Below are 20,483 nucleotides of genomic sequence, written 5' to 3' on the forward strand. Positions count from 1 at the left end.
GCAGCTGCATTTGACATTTTTGATTGTGCTGCTAGGAGGGACTAAGCATTATATAATGAGGAGAGAGAGACGGGTTTGCTTGAAGGGGTGGGGTGTGGGGTTAGGAATAAATCATAGAGAGAGAGAGACTTGCAGCCTCGGTGAAGGCGATGTACTGAATTTACTGCAGAACAAAATGATCCTGAGCATCGCACTGACAAAGTGTTTAAGCTGCACTGCCCTGGCTGGTGAACCAGCAAGGACGAGACGGAGAGACTGTGTGCAGTTAGTCAAGTCTAGTACGCAGCTGCACTTGACGCCTTGCAGAACTATATCGGCTCATACTATGTCTAGCCATTTTTAATACGTCAATGGGGAAATAACACATCAGTAAGTGACCCATCCCAACAGCGCCAGAGCCTTTCTAAATGTGGTGGGACCAAGGTCCGGGGGATACGCAGAGTATAACCACAGCTAAACACTGGGTGCAGCATGCACTACTCAGAATACTGTACACTCAAGATAGTCAGCAGTCTTTGGCATGCCTCGTGTGAGCTCAGAGGCATTCTCTCACTTGTGAACCAAGGTAAAAGCATCAGAAAATCTTATACAAGGGTGGAAACTAGACTCCCATTGCACAGCAGTTTCCTCCATTCCACATTTTACTACCAGTTTCATTATCCACAGTGTATAGGTAACAAGCTCAGGTGCGTTCTGTTAAACTCATAGTGAAACCAGGAACGGATCAAACCGCTATACAATGGGAGTCTTATTTTCATAGCCGCTATAGCAGGTGTTTCCAGCCCTGGTCCTGGAGAGCTTCTGGTTTTTTGTTTCAACCGAGCTCTCAATTACTTAATTGCACCAATTATTACAGACAATACCAAGTCCATCTACTAAAAGACGAGTCAATACAGAAATACAGGAGGACGCTATTTGTTTTCTGCGTGTGCTGTTAAGGTAAAAACAAAGACTGGCAGTGAAGTACAAGTACTGAATAAGGACTTGCAAAGCATTTAAACACACACACACGCTTTACATCTTTGCTATGATGGGGGAGTCCAGGGAGTGTGTATCATTGTGGAATAGGAAGACAGACATAAAGCAGGTCTTTAAACTGGAAGTGAAGTGTAATGCACAGAGGAATAGAAAGAACGAGAACCAGAGAGAGAGAGAGAGAGAGAGAGAGAGAGAGAGAGAGAGAGAGAGAGAGAGAGAGAGAGAGAGAGAGAGAGAGAGAGAGAGAGAGAGAGAGAGAGAGAGAGAGAGAGAGAGAGAGAGAGAGAGAGAGAGAGAGAAGCGCTACAACAAGCACTCCCCCACTCCTCCTTACTGGAGCTCCAGCACAGAGTGCATCAGACAGCAGCACACAGAGCCGGAGGCTGAAAGAGCCTGTGTCCGTCTCTAACCCCAATAATACAAGCCTGCCTGTTTAAAGAAGCACTTTACAAACCAATGCTTTACAGTCCATTTACTAACCTCTCCTATTAGCTTAACATTATCACAGATGCCCGCTTTTAGTATGCTTTCAATATTTTGGTTGGCTAATAAGGCAGTGTGGTACCCGAGATTCTATTGTTGCTCTTCATCGCTGGTCTGGCATGGAAATTGAGAGGGACCCTAATCAGCCCACCCCAACTACCACCTTAATTCTGCTTACAACTCTACCATCTGCACTGGACTATTTTAGATTACATTTTAGGCTACTGAACAGCTCTTAAAAATGTGTTTACAGTGGCACTGCAATCTCGTCCTAAATTAAAATAAAATACTACAATTAAAATGCAGAAGGCTTGCAATAGTACTAGTAGTAACCTGCTAAATCTCACAGCTCTTGAATAAGGGGGTCGCTAGATCAACCCTGGGTTTAATGAAGCTTTTAGGGTGGCAGTATTAAGCTCCACCATTGTTTCACAAAAATACACCCCATAATAATTGTTTTAATCGAATACAGCAACCACAAAAAAACCCTTGTGTGGAAGACGGTGCTGCATCTCAGCGGAGCAGCCCTGTAAACAGCATTTTAAAGAATCAGAGGAATGATGGCAACGAACTGATCGGAAGATGCAAACCCCTCGCATTCCAGCTATGAACAAAACAAGAAGAGAAAGGCAGTGTCTGCAGCCACAGCGTCTCCCACTACCTCAAGCCAATGTTCACCATGCTGGGCATTGTGTCTGTTTGATCAACCATAAACACACAAACACACCCAGCAGTGCTATATTTAGTTCCTTGCATTGATATGAACACAGGCGCTTGCAAAATAAAACAAATCAATGAATAAATAAATCAATAAATACATGAAATGCAATGCAAACTAGATCAAATACAATGCGATAAGATGAAATGCAATGCGCAGGCAGCAAAGCCGTGTAAGATCTGACACGTTAACGTTACCATACTGTTTTATCCCTGGCTGAAGCTTTCGCTCTGTCCTCCAGGTCTGCACGTCAATCCCATTCCCCCCTCGACAGCCCAGAGCCTGGCTGGATAAACCTCCTGCCTCCCTTGGCTCTGTCCGTCAGCGTTGAACACCGGCTGAATCCGGACATTCAGGAGAGACTACCCACAGCCTCTCTCTCTCTCTCTCTCTCTCTCTCCTTCACGCAGCGGCAGACTGCAAACTCCGTGAGCTGCGCTGTCTTATTATTTTTGCTGTGTCTTGAAGCGCGGAGCTGAGAGGGAGAGGGGGGACGACAGGAGGACGAGAGAGCAGGCTGCTACTGAGAGCCTCTCAAACTGCTCACGTCACAAGCTCCCCAAACGTAGAGCGACGTCACGGAGCATTCTGAATTCAGACTATTGGAGGTACAGTGCGGTGCAGCGTCCCAGCGGCTCGTGAAGGCCTGCTTTGGGGAATCTCTTCCTAAAAAGCTCCTGCTGATGAAACAGCAACAACAAAGACAACAAAAGGAGGAGGGGGGAGGGTATACAGTGCATCCAATTAGGCCTACATTTCTTCTCCTGGTCACTTTTCTCTGCTAGGTCCTTAACTACCTCTATTTGAGAGAGAGGGAGAGAGAGGTTCCCACTTTAGCTGCACCAGTACTCAAGTATCTATTATATATATCCCCCCCCCCCCCACAATTTAAAAAGATGAAGGCAGGGCTGTCAGCTTCTCTGGACAGTGTATTGTCTGCCCACAGTGAGACTGGCGCAGGAAAGCATGAAACGCATTGAGGGAGCAGCCATGGTGAGGCTCTCTTTCTCCTCTTCCCTCTATATTCCCCCACCCCAGCTCTGTACCAGCCCTGATAAGAGGCTGCATATCTCTTCCCCATCTCCCCAGAGCACTGCGCTATTTAAACATGCAATCTTGCACGTTCTCATGTTGTGAAAGGCAGGACTATTCCATCCTGCAGAGCACTGTGCAGCCAGCCTCGTCACGCTCCAGCAGGGAAGCCCTGGGTCTTGCAGGGAGGCGGAAAATTGGTTAAGCCACAGCACTACCTTATAAATCTATATCTCATAGCGACAGCTATTTGTAATATTCGATGTTTCCACAATACAGCACACCACGCTGGCTGCATGAAAAGCAGTAGTTTACACATGCAGTACGGCACAGACCTGTATTCAATTATCATTCCATGCTTAAATAATAATCTGCTGCATCACACCCAAAGGCCAGTTCAGGGTTCCGACTTCCGATGACATCTTCCTAAGGGGAGGGGAGAATGCATTAACGACTGAAAATCTTTCCGACACCGTCTTGTTTACACCTTCTCGGTCTTGTGAACAACACTGACTTGTGTTTGAAATGATTAATTCAAGATGACATCCTGTGCTCTATCACTTCTAACCTCTCCTTATAAAACCGTCTCATCAAGCCTATATATTATTCACTAACAGTGAAGGGACAACTAAGCCTGGAGAGTAATTCACTGTCACTGGACGCTGTTAAAAACGACAGCATAATCCTATGCAGATGAGGCAAAAAAAATCCAAAGAGTGGAGTTAAAAATATTGATCTGTCAGCATTCCTGAAATCTCACTGATGTCAGTGAGGAAACCTCTGTGGAATACAGGATTTTCTGAGAAACCCTGAGCTTCTACTGTGCTTAGAGACAGGCAGGCGAATCCGTGTCTCTCCCCTCCATTCTAAGTTTACGTACATTTGGGGTGCTAATACCAAATGCCGCTAGTTTTTTAAAAGCATGTTTTTGATCTTCCCTTCTAGTTGTCGATTTATACAGTGTTCGTTTGTAATGTGTTGTGTGCTTAAAAACTCTAGATTGGAGTCTGAAACTGGCCCAATTTTTTAATCGATAGCCCCTTTTTTTGGAATCTAGCCCAGTTTTTGGAATCAATGGCCCATACTTCCCTTCGGTCACCCTGCCCTGTACTGTACCCCCACAGTGCTCCACTCTGGGCAGTGGTGTGTTGGTGTGGTTTCTTCCTCCCCCGCTCTCCTTCGCTTCATTAGAAGAGGCAGACAGCTTTTTAATTCACTGCCGATCCCCTCCTCTAAATCACGATTGCTCAGCGCTAATCTGCATAGCAATGACTATCCCCACCCCCCGCACCGTGCTCCACGCTGCACTGCATCTCATTACCCAGCCATGCGCTTCACATCACGTTTATTAAGACATGGGCTACAGCCTGAGGTTTGTCTGCTTTCTTCAAGGTCACCTCAGTGTCTCAGATCTAAGAGGGGGGGAGTCTGGATGATAACTGTATGCACACACCTCAGCCCTGGCTGCGAGAGAAATGGCTTTGCGAGTGTGGGGTACTAAGCTGCAGCTCTCTCACAGCCTTGGTTCTGTACAGTCACAGCTTCACACACTGCTGCGAGGTGTTGTTTATAGCCTCCTTTCTTCTTCCGTCGAGACGATCATGTGCCTGTTTCAATCGAGAAGGGTGTGAGAACCATCAACACCCCCGCTCCCCTCAGCACACCATGCTGACTGATTTCAGAGCCGCAACTCGATATTCACCACTAGCCAAGGACAATAACCCACAGACGCCAAGGTCAGAATGGAACGAGGTGATGGATATTAGTGAGGGTGACGTAATACTGGGTTTGAATTGCACCTGTTTACAGCTATATACTGAACTACTGGCAAGCAACGCTTAAAGAGATTGGATCATCCACCATTTCCTATTATTAGATCATTACTTACCAACTATTCCAGCAATAAACTGCATCTGGGAAGGCTCCTCAAAGATGAGGAAGTGAGGTGGGGAAGCATATCAGTGTTGCACAGGCTTCGGTGCACAGCGCAATAGATATTTCTTTTCTGAAACACCTTTTGCTTGAACAGTTAGAAAGTGCTGAAAAACAACAATCTCAGAATTGATACAGCAGTAGGAAATTAAACAGGCTTAATATGAGGGACATATATCTGATAATAAAGAACAGTGCAACCGCTCAGGGGACAAACAAAATGTGGCCTTGATATTGAAGGTCTGGTAACATTGAAGTCAATGGACTAAGGACTTGTACTGAGGTGTCCTTTAAGCGAGGCTTCCTTGAACTGACTAGGCAGGCCCTGGGATAAGGGCGGCATCCAGTTTGTGCCCTCTCACTGATCCTGCTGAAACACTGTGCTGAGGAGGAGCTGCTGCTACTGTGCCTTGAAAGCACCTGGGTGCTGCTGAGCTGAATGCATTGTCTCAGTTCAGAGCGGCCCCCTCCTTCACTCTCATTAAACACGGCTAACAGTGCTCTCCCCATGGGCTGCCAGCCCCCATCATACTCCCGACGCATTACCATAACAAAGACGCAGTCCTCTGTGTGCCAGCCAGTGAGCGACAGAGAGGATTATGGAGTGACTGAGTGTGTGCTTGTGTGTGTACGCGTGCGCGCATGACCGTCTGTGCATTATGTTTGTTTTTTTAAAAGTTTAACTTATGTGATCATACATGATTTATATTTCTATACAGAAGATGAATGTCTGTATTACAAACAAACAAACCAACCAACCAACCAAATGCAAAACCTAAACGGAATATGCAATATGTGGAGATCTGTCCTTTTTCTAATGCTTTTCAATGTACAGTAGCTATCACTATTACAGTAAAATACCTGCAGTACATTGCATAGATTCAATAACTGTTGCGTTTATTTTAACTGCCTGATGGTTTTTATTAAATCAGGGTGGATATTTTGTGCATTTACTATGTGTTTGTGTGCATAGATCTGTGTCTCTTATATACAGGTCTGTAGGGTGTATAGCTGTGGCCAATAGTTTTGCATCACAGGTCTGGTATTTTAGGATTGTGACAATTACAAAAAAAATGTAGATCTTTTATTCAACATTATGTAATCAAAGAAACTACTAAATGATCACAGAAATTGGTTAAGTATATGGAAAACTACAAAGCGGTATGTAATTCAATATATTAACAGTATTCAGAAGGTTTTATTCGACTTTATGAAGCAACATTTGTTAATTCTATAGGGTGATGCAAAACGTTTGGCCATAGCTGTAGGTGTGCTTGTGTATGCATTTATCGGTGTGTGTGTGTTTAGCATACTGTATGTTTGCCAATATGGAAATGTACTACAGTAAATTACTGCCCCAGTCCCTCTGTTCTTTTTACATGTTGTGTTGACTGCTGAGCTGCGATGCAGAAGCTCATTTCACTGGTGACCTGGCTAGTGCATTTACCCACTAGCTGTGCCCAGACCCCCCCCTGACATTCTGACCTGCAGTTAACTTAGCGCTGCCTGGTATGGGAACACGATCCACCTGTTTAGACCAGAACCAGCGTTCAGTATGAGACCCCCTTGTGCAAGTTGTTTATGTCCAGGTCTGAACTTGCACCTAGAAAGCGTTACAGGGTAACTTTCAGAGCTTGCACCCCAGGGGCCGCTGACACAAAGTGCCTTCGTTTCTAATTTTAGCCCAGGCTCCACATTAAGGTGTGGCCGGATACTTAAAATAGAACCCGTCCATGCATGGGACCAAACAAACCTGTTCCAGCACACGCATTCCTAGAGGAATTAAAGGACTGAGGCCATCCCTGGCTTGACTAGTCAGCAAAAAACCACAGCACAGCCCTGCTCAGGACAGCGGCTTATCATAGCAGCCTCTCGGGACAAAAGGCACATGGCATCTTCACTGCAAAAATCCAGGGTTTGAGATGAAGCACTGCAGGCACACGTGGGCCTGAACCTCCCCTTATGAAGCTGTGTTGAAAATGCGGCTTTGTTTGGGTTATCTATCCCAGTGTAGGGGACGTGCAGTATGAAAATACATCAAATTCAAGAGCGAAAGGAAAACAGGCAGTTATTATTACAGAAAGTGCGATTACAGCATCAATTTAAATTAAATAAGTCATGCCTTTATCATTACAGCACAGAGGAAAGCTGGGTATTATGTGAGGCAATCATGTGCGAGTGGTACCCGAGTATAGTTGTACGATGTGAAGAGGTAAAGGCAGTGTTTGAATAGTTAGTGTTTCCCCCAGATTAAAATGCAAGCACTGCTGTGTCACATGTCTTTAAAGGATGGTAAACAACTACTGAACACCTGCTTCTGCGAGGGAGGACTGAGATTCCTGAAAGGCGTGGATCAATACGCACAACAAGGCAAACACTGACCGCTGGCAGCGAGCGAGCAGCTGTATCGATCAGAGCTGTGCGCAGGATACATATTCACAGAGTCCTCAGGGATGAACCCCCAAATAAAAACGAGCAACCCCCAAGCAACACGGCTGCACAAGTAAGAGAGCAGTGACTTACACAAGAAAAAAACAAACAAGCAAACAGCAGACTATAAGAAATGTAAATCAAGACACATAAAATGTCACTAGAGGCAAGACATCAGTTGTGAAGATAATGCGAGGGTGTCGTGTTAGGCAGTCAGAGAGAGGGTCGGCACTAACTACTGCAGCCCTGCAGAGACAAGGCAGAGTACAGCACAGCACAGCCCATGCATCATTTTAAAATCACATCCTTCACCCACAACTAGAAAAAAACACTCAATTCAGCTCCATTTAAAAATACTAAAAGAAACTAAATGAATTCAACGACAACGACTAGAAGACACAAAAGACAAAAGGTTCCTCATTGCATAGCTAAAAAAAGATTGCATAGATAAAAAAACAGCGACAACAGCGAACTGGTACAGTGCAGCTACACAAGGCTAGCTTGCTCCCTCGCTCCGGGGTGATAGCACACTGGTATACTCACAAACACTCCCAGCACCGAGTTCAACAGGAACAAGCGTCTCCCAGTTGCTGAGCCTGGGCCTTGGGCTTCAGGCTCCACGTGGGAGACCCCATCCAAAAACAGCTGCCCCTCTGTCCGCATCAGTCCACCGGCTGGGGTGGGGGTGGCCTGTAAACTGGGGGTCCCCTTTCTCGGTCACTGTGATACTGTGGGAGCTCAGTGAAGGAATAACAAGCACAGAAGCAGCAGCAGGAGCAGCACCGAGAGGACTGAGAGAGACAGACAGAGAGCAGGAGCACCACTGAGAGGACTGAGAGAGACAGACTGAGAGAGCAGGAGCAGGGTGCACTCACAATAACTGGTTTGCGCTGGCCTCTCCGCGACTCGATCAGTATTCAGGGAGAGGGAACGAGAGGCGTTGAGACTGATTATCCCTGCACTGTAGCTGCTGGTGTGTACCTGCCTCTCTCGTTGCACTCAGTGTAATTCAACACCACGCTATACTGGTACAGTTCCAGACCGTGCTCTACTGGAGAGAGGGGGCTGTTCATTGGGCAGTGAATAATGCTCAGATTTGGGCAAAACTGGTGCAGAAATTAGAAGCAGGACGATGTATGCAAATACAGGACAATGTCAAAAATGGTTGAGGCTCAAAGGTTGGATATCTTTGGTGCACATGGATAGTTGCAAAAAAAACATCTACGAAAGCAACAGTATTTTGTAGGATTTCAGTCATAAGGGATGGCTATTTCTAGACAGCAATGTGCAATCTGAAAAACTGATTTTCTATTCTGGAATATGTCATACCCGGATACCATAACAAGGTTACAGACCGAGCCACACTCCTGAGTTTCATCGAGGAAGGGAGCCATCTGTAGATTCATCATGTTATCTGCTATTCCAGTCCTCAGTATTAATGTCTGTCGGCATAATCGAGGACACTGTGTTCGGGTGCGAAAGTAGGGCATCCCCTAACTGAATAAACCAGCTGAGCTGCTCTAAGGCAATATTAATAATCCCAGGACACCCAGACACTGCCTTTACTGTGACACCAGTCCTAGCAATCACCATTGCAAAACCTCTTCCCCATCTGTCTCAATACACGCTGCAGGGTAGTGTTCGCCCTGGTGGTCGGGCACAATTCCAAAACAGGACGAACATTCAGGTCTGTCTGCATTCCCCTTTTCCTGGCTAAACTCAGATTCCCACAGCTCCTGCTAAGAAGGACAGGACATCACCGGGAAGGAGATGCTGCATCTCAGTGGATCTAATTTGTACCCAAAAAAAAAAAAAAAAAAAAAAAACTGGGACATTGTGTGCTCTAGTACAGACTGCAGAATTGAATTCTGAAACCAAAGAAAAGGAAAACAGCAGGGGCACCTCTTCACAACTCCAGAGTTATGAGCAGAATGTTTATTGCACAGCTCGGTACATTCTTGAGCCAGGGTGTAGAGGATGCAAAGGGACACGCATAACAATGCATACCAGTATTGTACTTCTGATTCAGCAAACACTTCCTGCCTGCGTCTGTGACATGCTTTCTCTATTACTGGGCTGTTAAGCCACACTTTGTCATAGCACCATACAGCCCCACTGAGGCTGAATGCATTCCAGCCGGCTTCACTCTCCCTGACAACTGTGACACTGCTATTTCAGCAACATCCTGTTCTGGGAACAAAGAGCTCTGAACCCATGGGGTGTGCCGAGAGGCTCCCTCACACACACACACACTGTAACTGCTAAGCCATACCTCTCTGTTCTTACAGCTGAAAAGAATCTCATTATCTCAGCTGAACATTTCATACTGGGGCTTGGGAATTAAGACACAGGACGATGGCACTGGCTACACCTGATATTACTGTATAGCATGCAAGAGACACTCATAGATCCGCCAGTGCTGCTTGGAATCCTGAGCTAAATAAAAAAAAAACACAACTCCTGCTAATTCAGTGCTGGGCCTCTCCCTCTAGAACAGTCCACTGAGGGCCACTTGAGACCACCAGACCAGACCATGGCACTCACGCACTGGTATCTTATTCCAAGGCATGTCCCACATTTCCAAACTGATCCGTTAACCTCTATAGTATGTCATGCGATATTCGTCCGCTGTTATTACAAGTGTATCTTACAGTACACGCATAGTGACACAGTCTACAGATTCTCACACCAGCAATCAGCAACAGATACTAACACAGTAGTGGTGGCAACAATACCTTACAGATCTAACGTATTTTGCTCTATTACTTCCATGCACAGTAATAGTGTTGGTTACACAAGCTACCAATAATGTGCTTTCCCCTTGTCTCTGTGAGGCGCCAGACCTGGAGAAAATGACAGGACTGATACCTGCCCTTCACTTAAACTGTAAGCAACAATCACAGAATTCAATCGGAGATCTACAAATACATGATCCACATTTAAAGGGATGATAATCATCATGATTGTAAATCTTCTTATTAGTTTTAATCAGAATCCTATTTTTTGAAGTGCGTGAAGTTACACAAATAAAAGTATTGCAAGCAATCACAAGTGCTTCTGGAAGTAACTATGTCTCTGTCATGCTACAGTACTGACTGTTTCACCTGGGATAGCCTCTTCTGCCTCCAGATCCCTACATTCACAACCAGGTCCTCTTAATCACAATCTCAGGAGACGCAGCACCCAGTGCGAGGACTGAGAGAGCACCAGCACTTAAGAGATGCAAAGACAAGGATACATGTAGCAGCCGTAGCTAAGCAACCAGGTCACCGGGCGCAGCGATGTAGCGTTTCCAGGGTCTATAGCACACCAGAGCACCAAAGCGCAATGTAACCCTCTCCACCTCCCCCTCTGCGCAGCTCCGGGGCTGAAGAAGGCTCTTCACTGCTTCACACAGCTCTGGCCCCAACGCCAGTTAGTGCACAGAGCTGCACGGCTCTGTCCTGCTCAGTCCAGCTCATGACGTCAACACCCCCTCCCACAGCGCATAGCCCCAGCTTGCTGCCTGGGATTGCTGACTGCAACAAGTGTGAGGAAACTCGATCCTGTTTTAAACATCCCGGGGCAAAGAGCAAGGACTGTGGGACAACAGCTGCATCAGGGGGATGTGCCACTCGTCGGGCTGTCTCTGTGTCTGAGTGAGCAAGTCTCTCTGGAATGTCTGTCCGCTGAACCGTCTCCTGGTCTTTGATCCACTCCGCCTCCCCACCCCCCCAGCAAAGCAGAGCTGCTTGAATTTCTGACATGGGAACTGAGACAGACACACAGATGTATTGTGACACAGGTGAATCTGGAACCATTCAGCTACCGCTAGAGACTGTGCTGTACATCTTCAGGCTACAGAACTGCAGGGCACCGTTTCTCCTTCCCTCTACTGCCACCTTGTGTTCAAAGCATGGCACAACACCACCTCTCAAACCAAGTTTTTTGCCTCCTATATATTCTCATTATCCCTAGGCTCCGTGTTAAGGACACATTGTACTACTGCAGGTGTGGCGAATGTAAGAAGCTAACTTGTGTAGGGAATGTGCACACCCTCAATCAATGCCATTAGCTATCCCTGCTGCGATGTAATGTATTCATCTTAACTGTACCGCCTATGCAATAATCTACATACACATTTTAAAAGTTTTATTTTCAGATATGCTAGGTCTATCAATTAATAGCAGTTAACTTGCGATTAATTCATTTCCTTGCGCACCATTTTAATACACTCGAGTGCATGCCAGGATTGAATGAATGATGTCATCGTTTGAGTATAAAATGATTCACGGAACCGCAGCAAAGCACTTAAACTTGTGAGGACTTGTGAATGGGAAGTTGATTTTTAAAAAACATTCTGACGGTTCATTGGATGGAAAGAGAGTTACTTGTATCTGCTGTCAAAGTGAGTTCCAGTATCACAGAAGTGCGTCTAGTCTGCTGTACCACCTGCGTGCTAAACATGCTTTCACTTCTCAGAATACACTTTCTAGTAGTTCTGTTACAGACAACAACAATATAACAACAACTGTTTGTTTCAACAGAGTACTCTCTTAGAAATTCAGGATCGCTGTAAACCCATGAATCAAGCCAAGTACGGTACTATAACCAGTGCTGTTGGATAGCTACCGACTGCAGACCCGTTAACATTGTAGCTTTGTTTTATTTCAATAACCACATTTATTTTTAAACAATATTATTTACAATTATAGAGGATATAACTGTTACTTAATACATGTTTTATTTTATTTAGGCAATTTCAAGTTATTAATATTTTAAATTATTATTATTATTATTATTATTATTATTATTATTATTATTAAAACGGCAATGAAAAACATCAGTTTATGAGTAAAGGAAACTGATAATTGTAAATGCAGTAAGGTGAGTAATAAACTGACTCCATTGTGACTTAGCATTTTAACAACAAATGCTGGATTGTAAATAAATATAAAAAATAGAATTGAGAAATAGGAAAACAGAGTTTTTATGCAGGGTTGTTTTTTGGATGATGATGATGATGATGATGATGATGATGACGATAATAATAAATAGCATTAGTTTTAAAACAAGCCTAAATGAGATGGGTGCAGTAATTGTATCGATTAAATATGCAATTAAAACCAAGATTAACTCAGATATATATTTTTTTAATCTCAAGATAATTGATTCATTTTTTTTAATCGCTTGCCAGCCCTGATATATGCATATAAAAAGGTGTGAAAACCCTGTGCTCCCTAGTCAGTGAAGAGCCTGAAAAGGTGCCCTTCTTGTTGGGTAGCACTGGCGTGCAGAGATACCAAAGAAGAGCCCACAGTCTTGCAGTTACAAAGCTCCCTTCCTATCACATCCAATTTCTCAAATGTGCTCCATAAATAAAGACAGACACTCCTAAATTCCCACTGTGTTTAATCCGAGTCGCATTCTCGGATGCGTGTTCAGAATCTGAGCGTGCTCCTGTGTTCTTAACTCCGTCACATGGAGGAGATTTTTCTTCCGCGGGCAGCTGTCAGGCTGCTTAACACTGCTTGCTGTCTTCAGAATGGGATTTGTGATGCACAGCAGACACTACAAACTGAGCAGCACCTCATGATGCCAGCTCGGGGCATTCACTCCAGCAGCTAGCCAGCCCTCACCCAACGGGAAGGCGGCAAACACCACCAGAATTATTGGGTTCATGATCTTTCTTGAGAGCAATTCCAGTAGGTATGACAGCGAACGAGTCTCCAGCCACAGTTGAAGATCATTTTCAATATTTTTTTTTCCTTGACTATCTTTTATTATGGTGTGTTACACCCAGTGGAGACCCAGATCTGTCGCTCTAGCTAGTGCAGTATTACAGCCTGTTTGAAAACTCACGAACGCACTTTGGAAAAATAATAGATCATGAGAATATAAAAACATAAGAACAGCATCATTCATCCATGCCCTAGCCACTCTCTGTGCTACTGCACTGTCTATCAAGACTGTCAATTTTCTACAGTCTTAAGGCTATTAAGGACAACTACAGTATGGCCTAAACGTTTGCATGTTTCTCCCTGTATCTCTGTGCAGAAATGCAGAAATCAAATATACCACGGTATTCAAAATACACAGTACAGCATGTGGATTCCACTTAAAACCGTTATACCGTATATACAAATAAAATAAATGCAATATTTTAAAATTCTCCAAAAATCTATCCAGATGCTAATAATAAATATATCACAATATTTTTTTTTAACAATACCCTCAATCCTAAAAGACAGCAGCGCTAATAGAAATAATGAATTCAGACCTACCTCTTCATGAACCATTCCAGCACAATAGAGTACAACATGAACTCGGAGGGACAGCTCACTGCAATGGCAGCCCTGGGCACAGACACACACGCAGACACTGCGCAGCGCCCAGCCTGCTAGTCTGCTGAGACTCCTGGAACAAGCTTCTTACCAACACAGGCCTGGCTTGTACAGCCAGTTCTTGGACTTCATGTTTTTGAGATCCGAGCAGCTACAGACAACATATATAGATTTAAAAACAATCCTAAGACACACAAAGCAGGAGGCAGGGCAAAGCTGTCACCCCAGGCTGTGAATGCTCTCTAGTAACCCCTCACTGAGGTGGTGCTCGCTCGCTCTGCTGATTCTGCTGGAACTCTGCTGGGTCAGGCTGTGTTTAACAGACTCACAGCTGTAATCCCCTTCTGTCAGGACCACAGCACAGTACAGCACACATGGCAGGCTACCAACTAGGGAGTCTCCCTCCTGCAGAGGCACACTGCATTCCATTTATTATGCTCAATCAGCAATATCGTTCTGATTTTGTTTGTTTAACCCTTTAAGGTACAAGGGAATAAAATGGTGCTAACTTTTTTTTTTTGCAATGAGGTGCACAAGACTTTATAATGGGGTATTGTGATTGTGGGCTCGCCTCCAAGGCTGTACTGTGCTGTGCAGAAACATGCACACCGCATGTGTACTACAGCACCTAATGGCATTTACAATACCAAGGTTATACTTTTAAACTACATTTCTTTCCATTTTTACATTATAACAATCTGATATTGATGTTTACTGAAGCCTATAGAGGTAAAGTGGATTGCTCATTCAATTAATTCCCTCTTGCTTTCCGCAGGAGACAGATAAGAGACAGCTGATGGGCCTGTGTCTCTGTGCCTCAGCCCCACCACTGGAGGTATTGATCCTGGACTGTCTGCGATGGGCCCCCTGGAAGAATGCTGATCCCTGGCACAGAGTGCTAGTTTACAGCAGCATGCTTTCCAATCACACTACAGCTTTCTAGTGGGCTCATTCAATAGCCTGTCATGCCTTTCACCCACTCCGGATGACTAGGTTTGAATACACCAAGCCAACAATCACAACCTAACAGTCCCTAGTTCCTGGTTCATCGTTGATTCAATTGTTAAAACATGGATACTGTAATAAAGTGTAACTATCTTGGCTTAATCACCGAGTTGCAGCGTGTCCCTAGCTAGCCTACATCACAAAACCACCCCCCCAGCCTCTGTTGGCTTGTCAGGTCTGGATCCCCCCTTGCTGTGGTCCTTCAGTATAAATGACAGTGCAGCACCCTGCTGGTCTCAGCCCTCCCTAACACGCATGCTGGGAGGTTTTCTAACATGCTGAGATGGCTCCTTGTCAGAGTGCATTCCCTATAAGCAGGGCAGCCAGTCAAAACATCTGATCCAGTTGATGTTTTGGATCAGATGGCATGGAAGTATTCCATGAAAGCTGGCTCCCGACGGTGGTCTGTTCAGGTGTTTTACAATGTATTGGACCTAGCAGCCATCGACTCCTGGGTACTTTATAAAGAATGCATGGAGCAGAATTTACCAAGGAGAGAATATGTTTTACAGTTAGCACAGGAACTTTGCAAGAAGCATTTGGAACAGGGGGAGACTGCCAAGCGTGTACCCACAGCTGAAGCTGGCAACCCCGCTGAGAACCGCAAGAGACGCCAATGCCAGGTTGGCATGTGCAATAAAAATAAAACTTCGGGCAGAAAGGCGGCGTGGAGAAATATTGATTGTGAACAGCCTTAGACTCAAGGTAAAGGAATACCTTTTTGTCGAAAAAAAGAAAAGTAAATTACTTTTTTTTATAACTTCTTGTACTGTGCGCTTCTGTAAAATTTCTTCTAAGTTTATTTATCTATGTTGTTCAGTTGCTTTTGCTCATCTGATAATAAACCGATTGCTGTTGAAAAGTAAAAAATGTATTGCTATCGTTTCAGTTTTATAAATATGTATGTTGTAAACCGATGTCTGTTAAGATGTTTATTTATTTACATTGTTTTGATTTGTAAAATAAAAGTTCATATATATATATATATATATATATATATATATATATATATATATATATATATATATATATATATATATACACACACATATGAACTTATACAGATGTTTATGTAAAGTACTCAATAAAAAAACAAAAAAAAACTAATTACATCCGACTGTTTTTCCTTTTGTTATACTATTTACAGTGTTTTGAATACAGCCGTCAGAAAGACTGCTGCGGGGCTTAAGGTACATCTCCGGTCCTTCTAGTGTTAAAGGATGAGGCTGTCAGCGGCCCTCTGGTGGTATTTGTTTTTAAGTAATACTGCACCTGGAAAGGAAATTTCGACTCCCTCTAGTGGCTTTTAAGCACTACTGCACCAGGTGTGTGTGTGTGTGTGGAGGTGGTAAGATCTCCCTGTCCTGGCTTTTCATTCATACTGCAGACAGGTTAAAAAATAAAAAACAGCTCTATTTATTGGTTTTCATTCATGTTGCAGCTAGAGGACAGCTTTAATTGAAATGCCTAGCAATGCTCCACTTACCTCAGTTTCAGGCACTATGGGCGATACAGCGCATCTAACAGGCATTGACAGAGGGGTTGACAGTGGGTGCTCGGTTGGCGGGTGATTCCCTATCCTAGACTGCACACATACTGTACTGCTGTCAGTCACAGATCACCTAGATCTGAAAAGCTCAACCACACAGCACCAGGGTTGTGGGGCTAGAGGGAGACATGGGAAGTGTTGAGAGATCCTAGCAACAGCACTGTCTCTGCAACTGTGAGGATGCATTCAAGCAAAGGATGCCCAAGCACCAAGCACAACAAACAAATAAATCACCCATTCCTGGAAGTCAGTTTACAGGGAAACAAACGACATGATACATCAGGATTGTTGAGCACTGTCGGACAGTGTGGGATCACAGAGTCCTGTGATCAAGGAAACTCTGAAGGTCTTTCTACTCAGACCTCATATACTCCTGGAGATCATCACTGTGTCATGTTTTTCAATGTGCACACTGTGGGCTTTGTGGAAACTTTGACTGAATCCCAGATTGATTTGCAATGTGGTGTTGCGGAACAACACGTGTGGATGAAGGAACAATCACAGCATCTAGCCAGCAGCAAAACAAACTAGCTAAACACCAAAAACAAAGCAATTAAATAACAAATCCTGTGGTGCAGTGGGTCCACGCGCTGGCCCCTTCTTCACCTCTAGAAGTTAAATTAGACTGCTGTAGTCAACGCAATCTGGCACAACTGGTAGAGGGACAAGGACAGGAGATCCCATAGTGACAGAGTGATCCTTCCAGGGCAGGTCTTAACAATAACAATACAAACATAATCACATCAACTGTGCTCCACATTTATTTAGTTATCCGACTTGCCCATCAAAAACATAATTAGCGAAGGCCTTGTTCTTGTACAGTTTCCTGTTAACAAGGCCAAACTGAATAAACTAAATTTGAGAATAACTGAATTGTGGAATACGGAGGGGGTTCTGCACTGTGTCCACTGGGATAAGCCAGCAGAGCTACATCCCTTGGCTACGCTGGTCACCCAGCCCTCATCCCCCAGCTACACTCCGGTCACCCAGCCCTCCTCCCAGCCGTCATCCCCCGGCTACACCCCGGTCACCCAGCCCTCCTCCCAGCCGTCATCCTCCGGCTACGCCCCGGTCACCCAGCCCTCCTCCCAGCCCTCATCCCCCGGCTACACCCCGGTCACCCAGCCCTCCTCCCAGCCCTCATCCCCCGGCTACACCCCGGTCACCCAGCCCTCCTCCTAGCCCTCATCCCCCGGCTACACCCCGGTCACCCAGCCCTCCTCCTAGCCCTCATACCCCCGGCTACGCCCCAGTCACCCAGCCCTCCTCCCAGCCGTCATCCCCCGGCTACACCCCGGTCACCCAGCCCTCCTCCCAGCCCTCATCCCCCGGCTACGCCCGGGTCACCCAGCCCTCCTCCCAGCCCTCATCCCCCGGCTACACCCCGGTCACCCAGCCCTCCTCCCAGCCGTCATACCCCGGCTACACCCCGGTCACCCAGCCCTCCTCCTAGCCCTCATACCCCGGCTACACCCCGGTCACCCAGCCCTCCTCCTAGCCCTCATACCCCGGCTACGCCTGGGTCACCAAGCCCTCCTCCCAGCTGTCATCCTCCGGCTACACCCCGTCACCCAGCCCTCCTCCCAGCCCTCATCCCCCAGCTACGCCCCGTCACCCAGCCCTCATCCCCCGGCTACACCCCGTCACCCAGCCCTCATCCCCCAGCTATGCCCCGTCACCCAGCCCTCCTCCCAGCCCTCATACCCCGGCTACACCCCGGTCACCCAGCCCTCCTCAAAGCAGTCATCCTCCGGCTACACCCCAGTCACCCAGCCCTCCTCCCAGCCCTCATACCCCGGCTACACCCCGGTCACCCAGCCCTCCTCAAAGCAGTCATCGTCCGGCTACACCCCGGTCACCCAGCCCTCCTCAAAGCAGTCATCCTCCGGCTACACTCCGGTCACCCAGCCCTCCTCCCAGCCCTCATCCCCCAGCTACGCCCCGTCACCCAGCCCTCCTCCCAGCCCTCATCCCCCGGCTACACCCCGTCACCCAGCCCTCATCCCCCAGCTATGCCCCGTCACCCAGCCCTCCTCCCAGCCCTCATACCCCGGCTACACCCCGGTCACCCAGCCCTCCTCAAAGCAGTCATCCTCCGGCTACACCCCGGTCACCCAGCCCTCCTCCCAGCCGTCATCATCCGGCTACACCCCGTCACCCAGCCCTTTATATACATCTCCTGAGAACAATGGGGCTTTTGAATATGCTCTTTATGCAGCTGTGTGGACTGTATTGTTTCCTGCTAAGCAGAGAGAAACAACAGAATGCTCTGCTTATAAAAACTGGATCCCAGCTATCCAACAGGCTTTGACAGTGTTTGTTTTCTAAAGAATCTCATTAGGAATAATAATAGTAATAATACTAATACATCTCCCAGCATAATGCTGCTCTAATGGACTAGTTTGGGGAACAGAGCGTTCTGTTCTCCTCTGCTGAGTCAGTTTCACAACACCAGCTCCACACAGAACACACAGCTGGCTCTGCTTGTTTAATACTGGAAGAGTGAACTGTCTGGATTACACATGGCTCCAAAGGGAACACGTTTAGCCCAATCGAAGACACTCACAGAATGCACCTGCATATAGCATGTGCATACAAACATACTGAAGAATTTCATCTCAGATCTCAAGTTCACAGATACACATTTAGACGGATGAAACAATCACACTGTGAGCTCGCTGTCTGCAGCTTCCACATCCCACTCCTGTGAAGCCCTTACACAGTCGTGACTCAGGTCTGTATCTGTTCTGCCATCGGGGACTGGTAGAAGCATGCTGAAAGCATTGTGGAGGCTGCAGAGGGACTGGCATGCTCTGCAACACTGGCTCTCAAATCATTTCATTATCCTAATGACACTCAGACAATAAGACTTCATCGCTATCCCCGTTTATTCATGGAAATGCATCCTGCTTGTGCAGGAAAGAGCATTACGCTGCCAAGTCGACCCGGATACCAGGAATACTGAACAAAAAAACAGGCAAGCGGAAGGAAAGATATCGGAAATTTCAATAGCCTGGCTAGCAACTTCTGCTGCTTCAATGAATTGATTGAAGGTAGTAAAAATGTTGAAAGTAGCAATGCCGGGCACCTCTATCCACATTTGTATTCAGGAGGGTAGTTTTAATCAGGGAAGCCCAAATCAGAATCCAAGTTCCTCTGTGGCTGTAAAACTAGTCAGACCTGCCTGTGATTAACCACTGACAGTAGATATAAAAGAGCAGGTTTATCTTCAGTGGATGCTAGAAGCAGAAGCTCTACCTGCAGTTGAAGCTGCTGTTCTTTCAGAATAAGAAAAAAACACATTAATCAGCAGCTTCGCTTGCAGTTTTAATATTAGCATCAATTCACCCCTGCCGGGCCACTTTATTCATATTAGAGGCCACTGTCGCTGAACAACACAAATCAACGTGTATATCAGCACCTCTGTAAACACAGCCACTGCCTGCTGTGTTGGTGCACTACACCACCGTCAGCAGTCACACCACCGTTGTCCCACACAGGATAGAAACACCTGATATTTTTCAACACGGGCTTTTAATCTTCCTTGTAAATAAGTAAAAACAAAAAAAACGCCCCTGAGGGTTAGCAACGCCTTTCACAGCTCCCAGCGCGACTCCAGCTGGCTGTACCGTCCCTCTGCTGCAGCTCGGAGGAAGCAGGAGAAGATTGAGCTCATTGAGTTTCCATGACATCACCACCAAACAAAAGGGGCTGGAATCACATTACTGCTGCCGTAGTCGTTTGAATAGAATGCATTGAAACAGGCCCCGAGCAGGAGACATGGAGAAAGCGCTCACCGTATAAAAACACACACAGCAGAGTGGGGAAAGAAGGCGAGGAACAGGGCTTGCTCGCATGATCGCTGCATGGATCACAGCGGCTGGTGAAGTGTGGTCACACGTCATGAAGTCAAAAAGGCATTGAGAATTAAGTAGTAGAAGGCTTGATATGTACAATTTTGTCCTGGAGGTCTGAAGCCCAGTTTTTCTAGGCATCATTGAATAACTAGCAGGTGAAGACCTAAATCATGGTA

General features: G+C 46.0%; 1 protein-coding gene across 6 annotated transcripts in view; it reads right to left on the bottom strand.

The window, feature by feature from the left end:
• LOC117396552 (transmembrane and coiled-coil domains protein 2) overlaps positions 1–20,483 on the bottom strand; it is a 33,638-nt gene that overhangs the window by 8,004 nt on the left and 5,151 nt on the right. Inside the window, exons 1-2 of one of the 6 annotated variants that reach the window (XM_033994758.3) lie at positions 10,812–11,036; positions 8,117–8,301 (exon numbers count right to left, since the gene is read on the bottom strand). The exons of 2 other annotated variants lie outside the window; for them this stretch is intronic. In XM_033994758.3, coding sequence (XP_033850649.3) covers positions 8,117–8,236 — 120 coding nt within the window. In that variant the 5' untranslated portion in view covers positions 8,237–8,301; positions 10,812–11,036. Of the gene's footprint in view, positions 1–2,376; positions 3,033–8,116; positions 8,507–10,811; positions 11,037–13,836; positions 14,168–20,483 lie in introns of those variants that run through there. 3 more of the 6 variants (XM_059005011.1, XM_034908312.2, XM_033994765.3) reach the window with 3 other exon arrangements.

This window comes from Acipenser ruthenus, chromosome 30 (genome assembly GCF_902713425.1).
Source record: "Acipenser ruthenus chromosome 30, fAciRut3.2 maternal haplotype, whole genome shotgun sequence".
Taxonomy (NCBI): Eukaryota; Metazoa; Chordata; class Actinopteri; order Acipenseriformes; family Acipenseridae; genus Acipenser; species Acipenser ruthenus.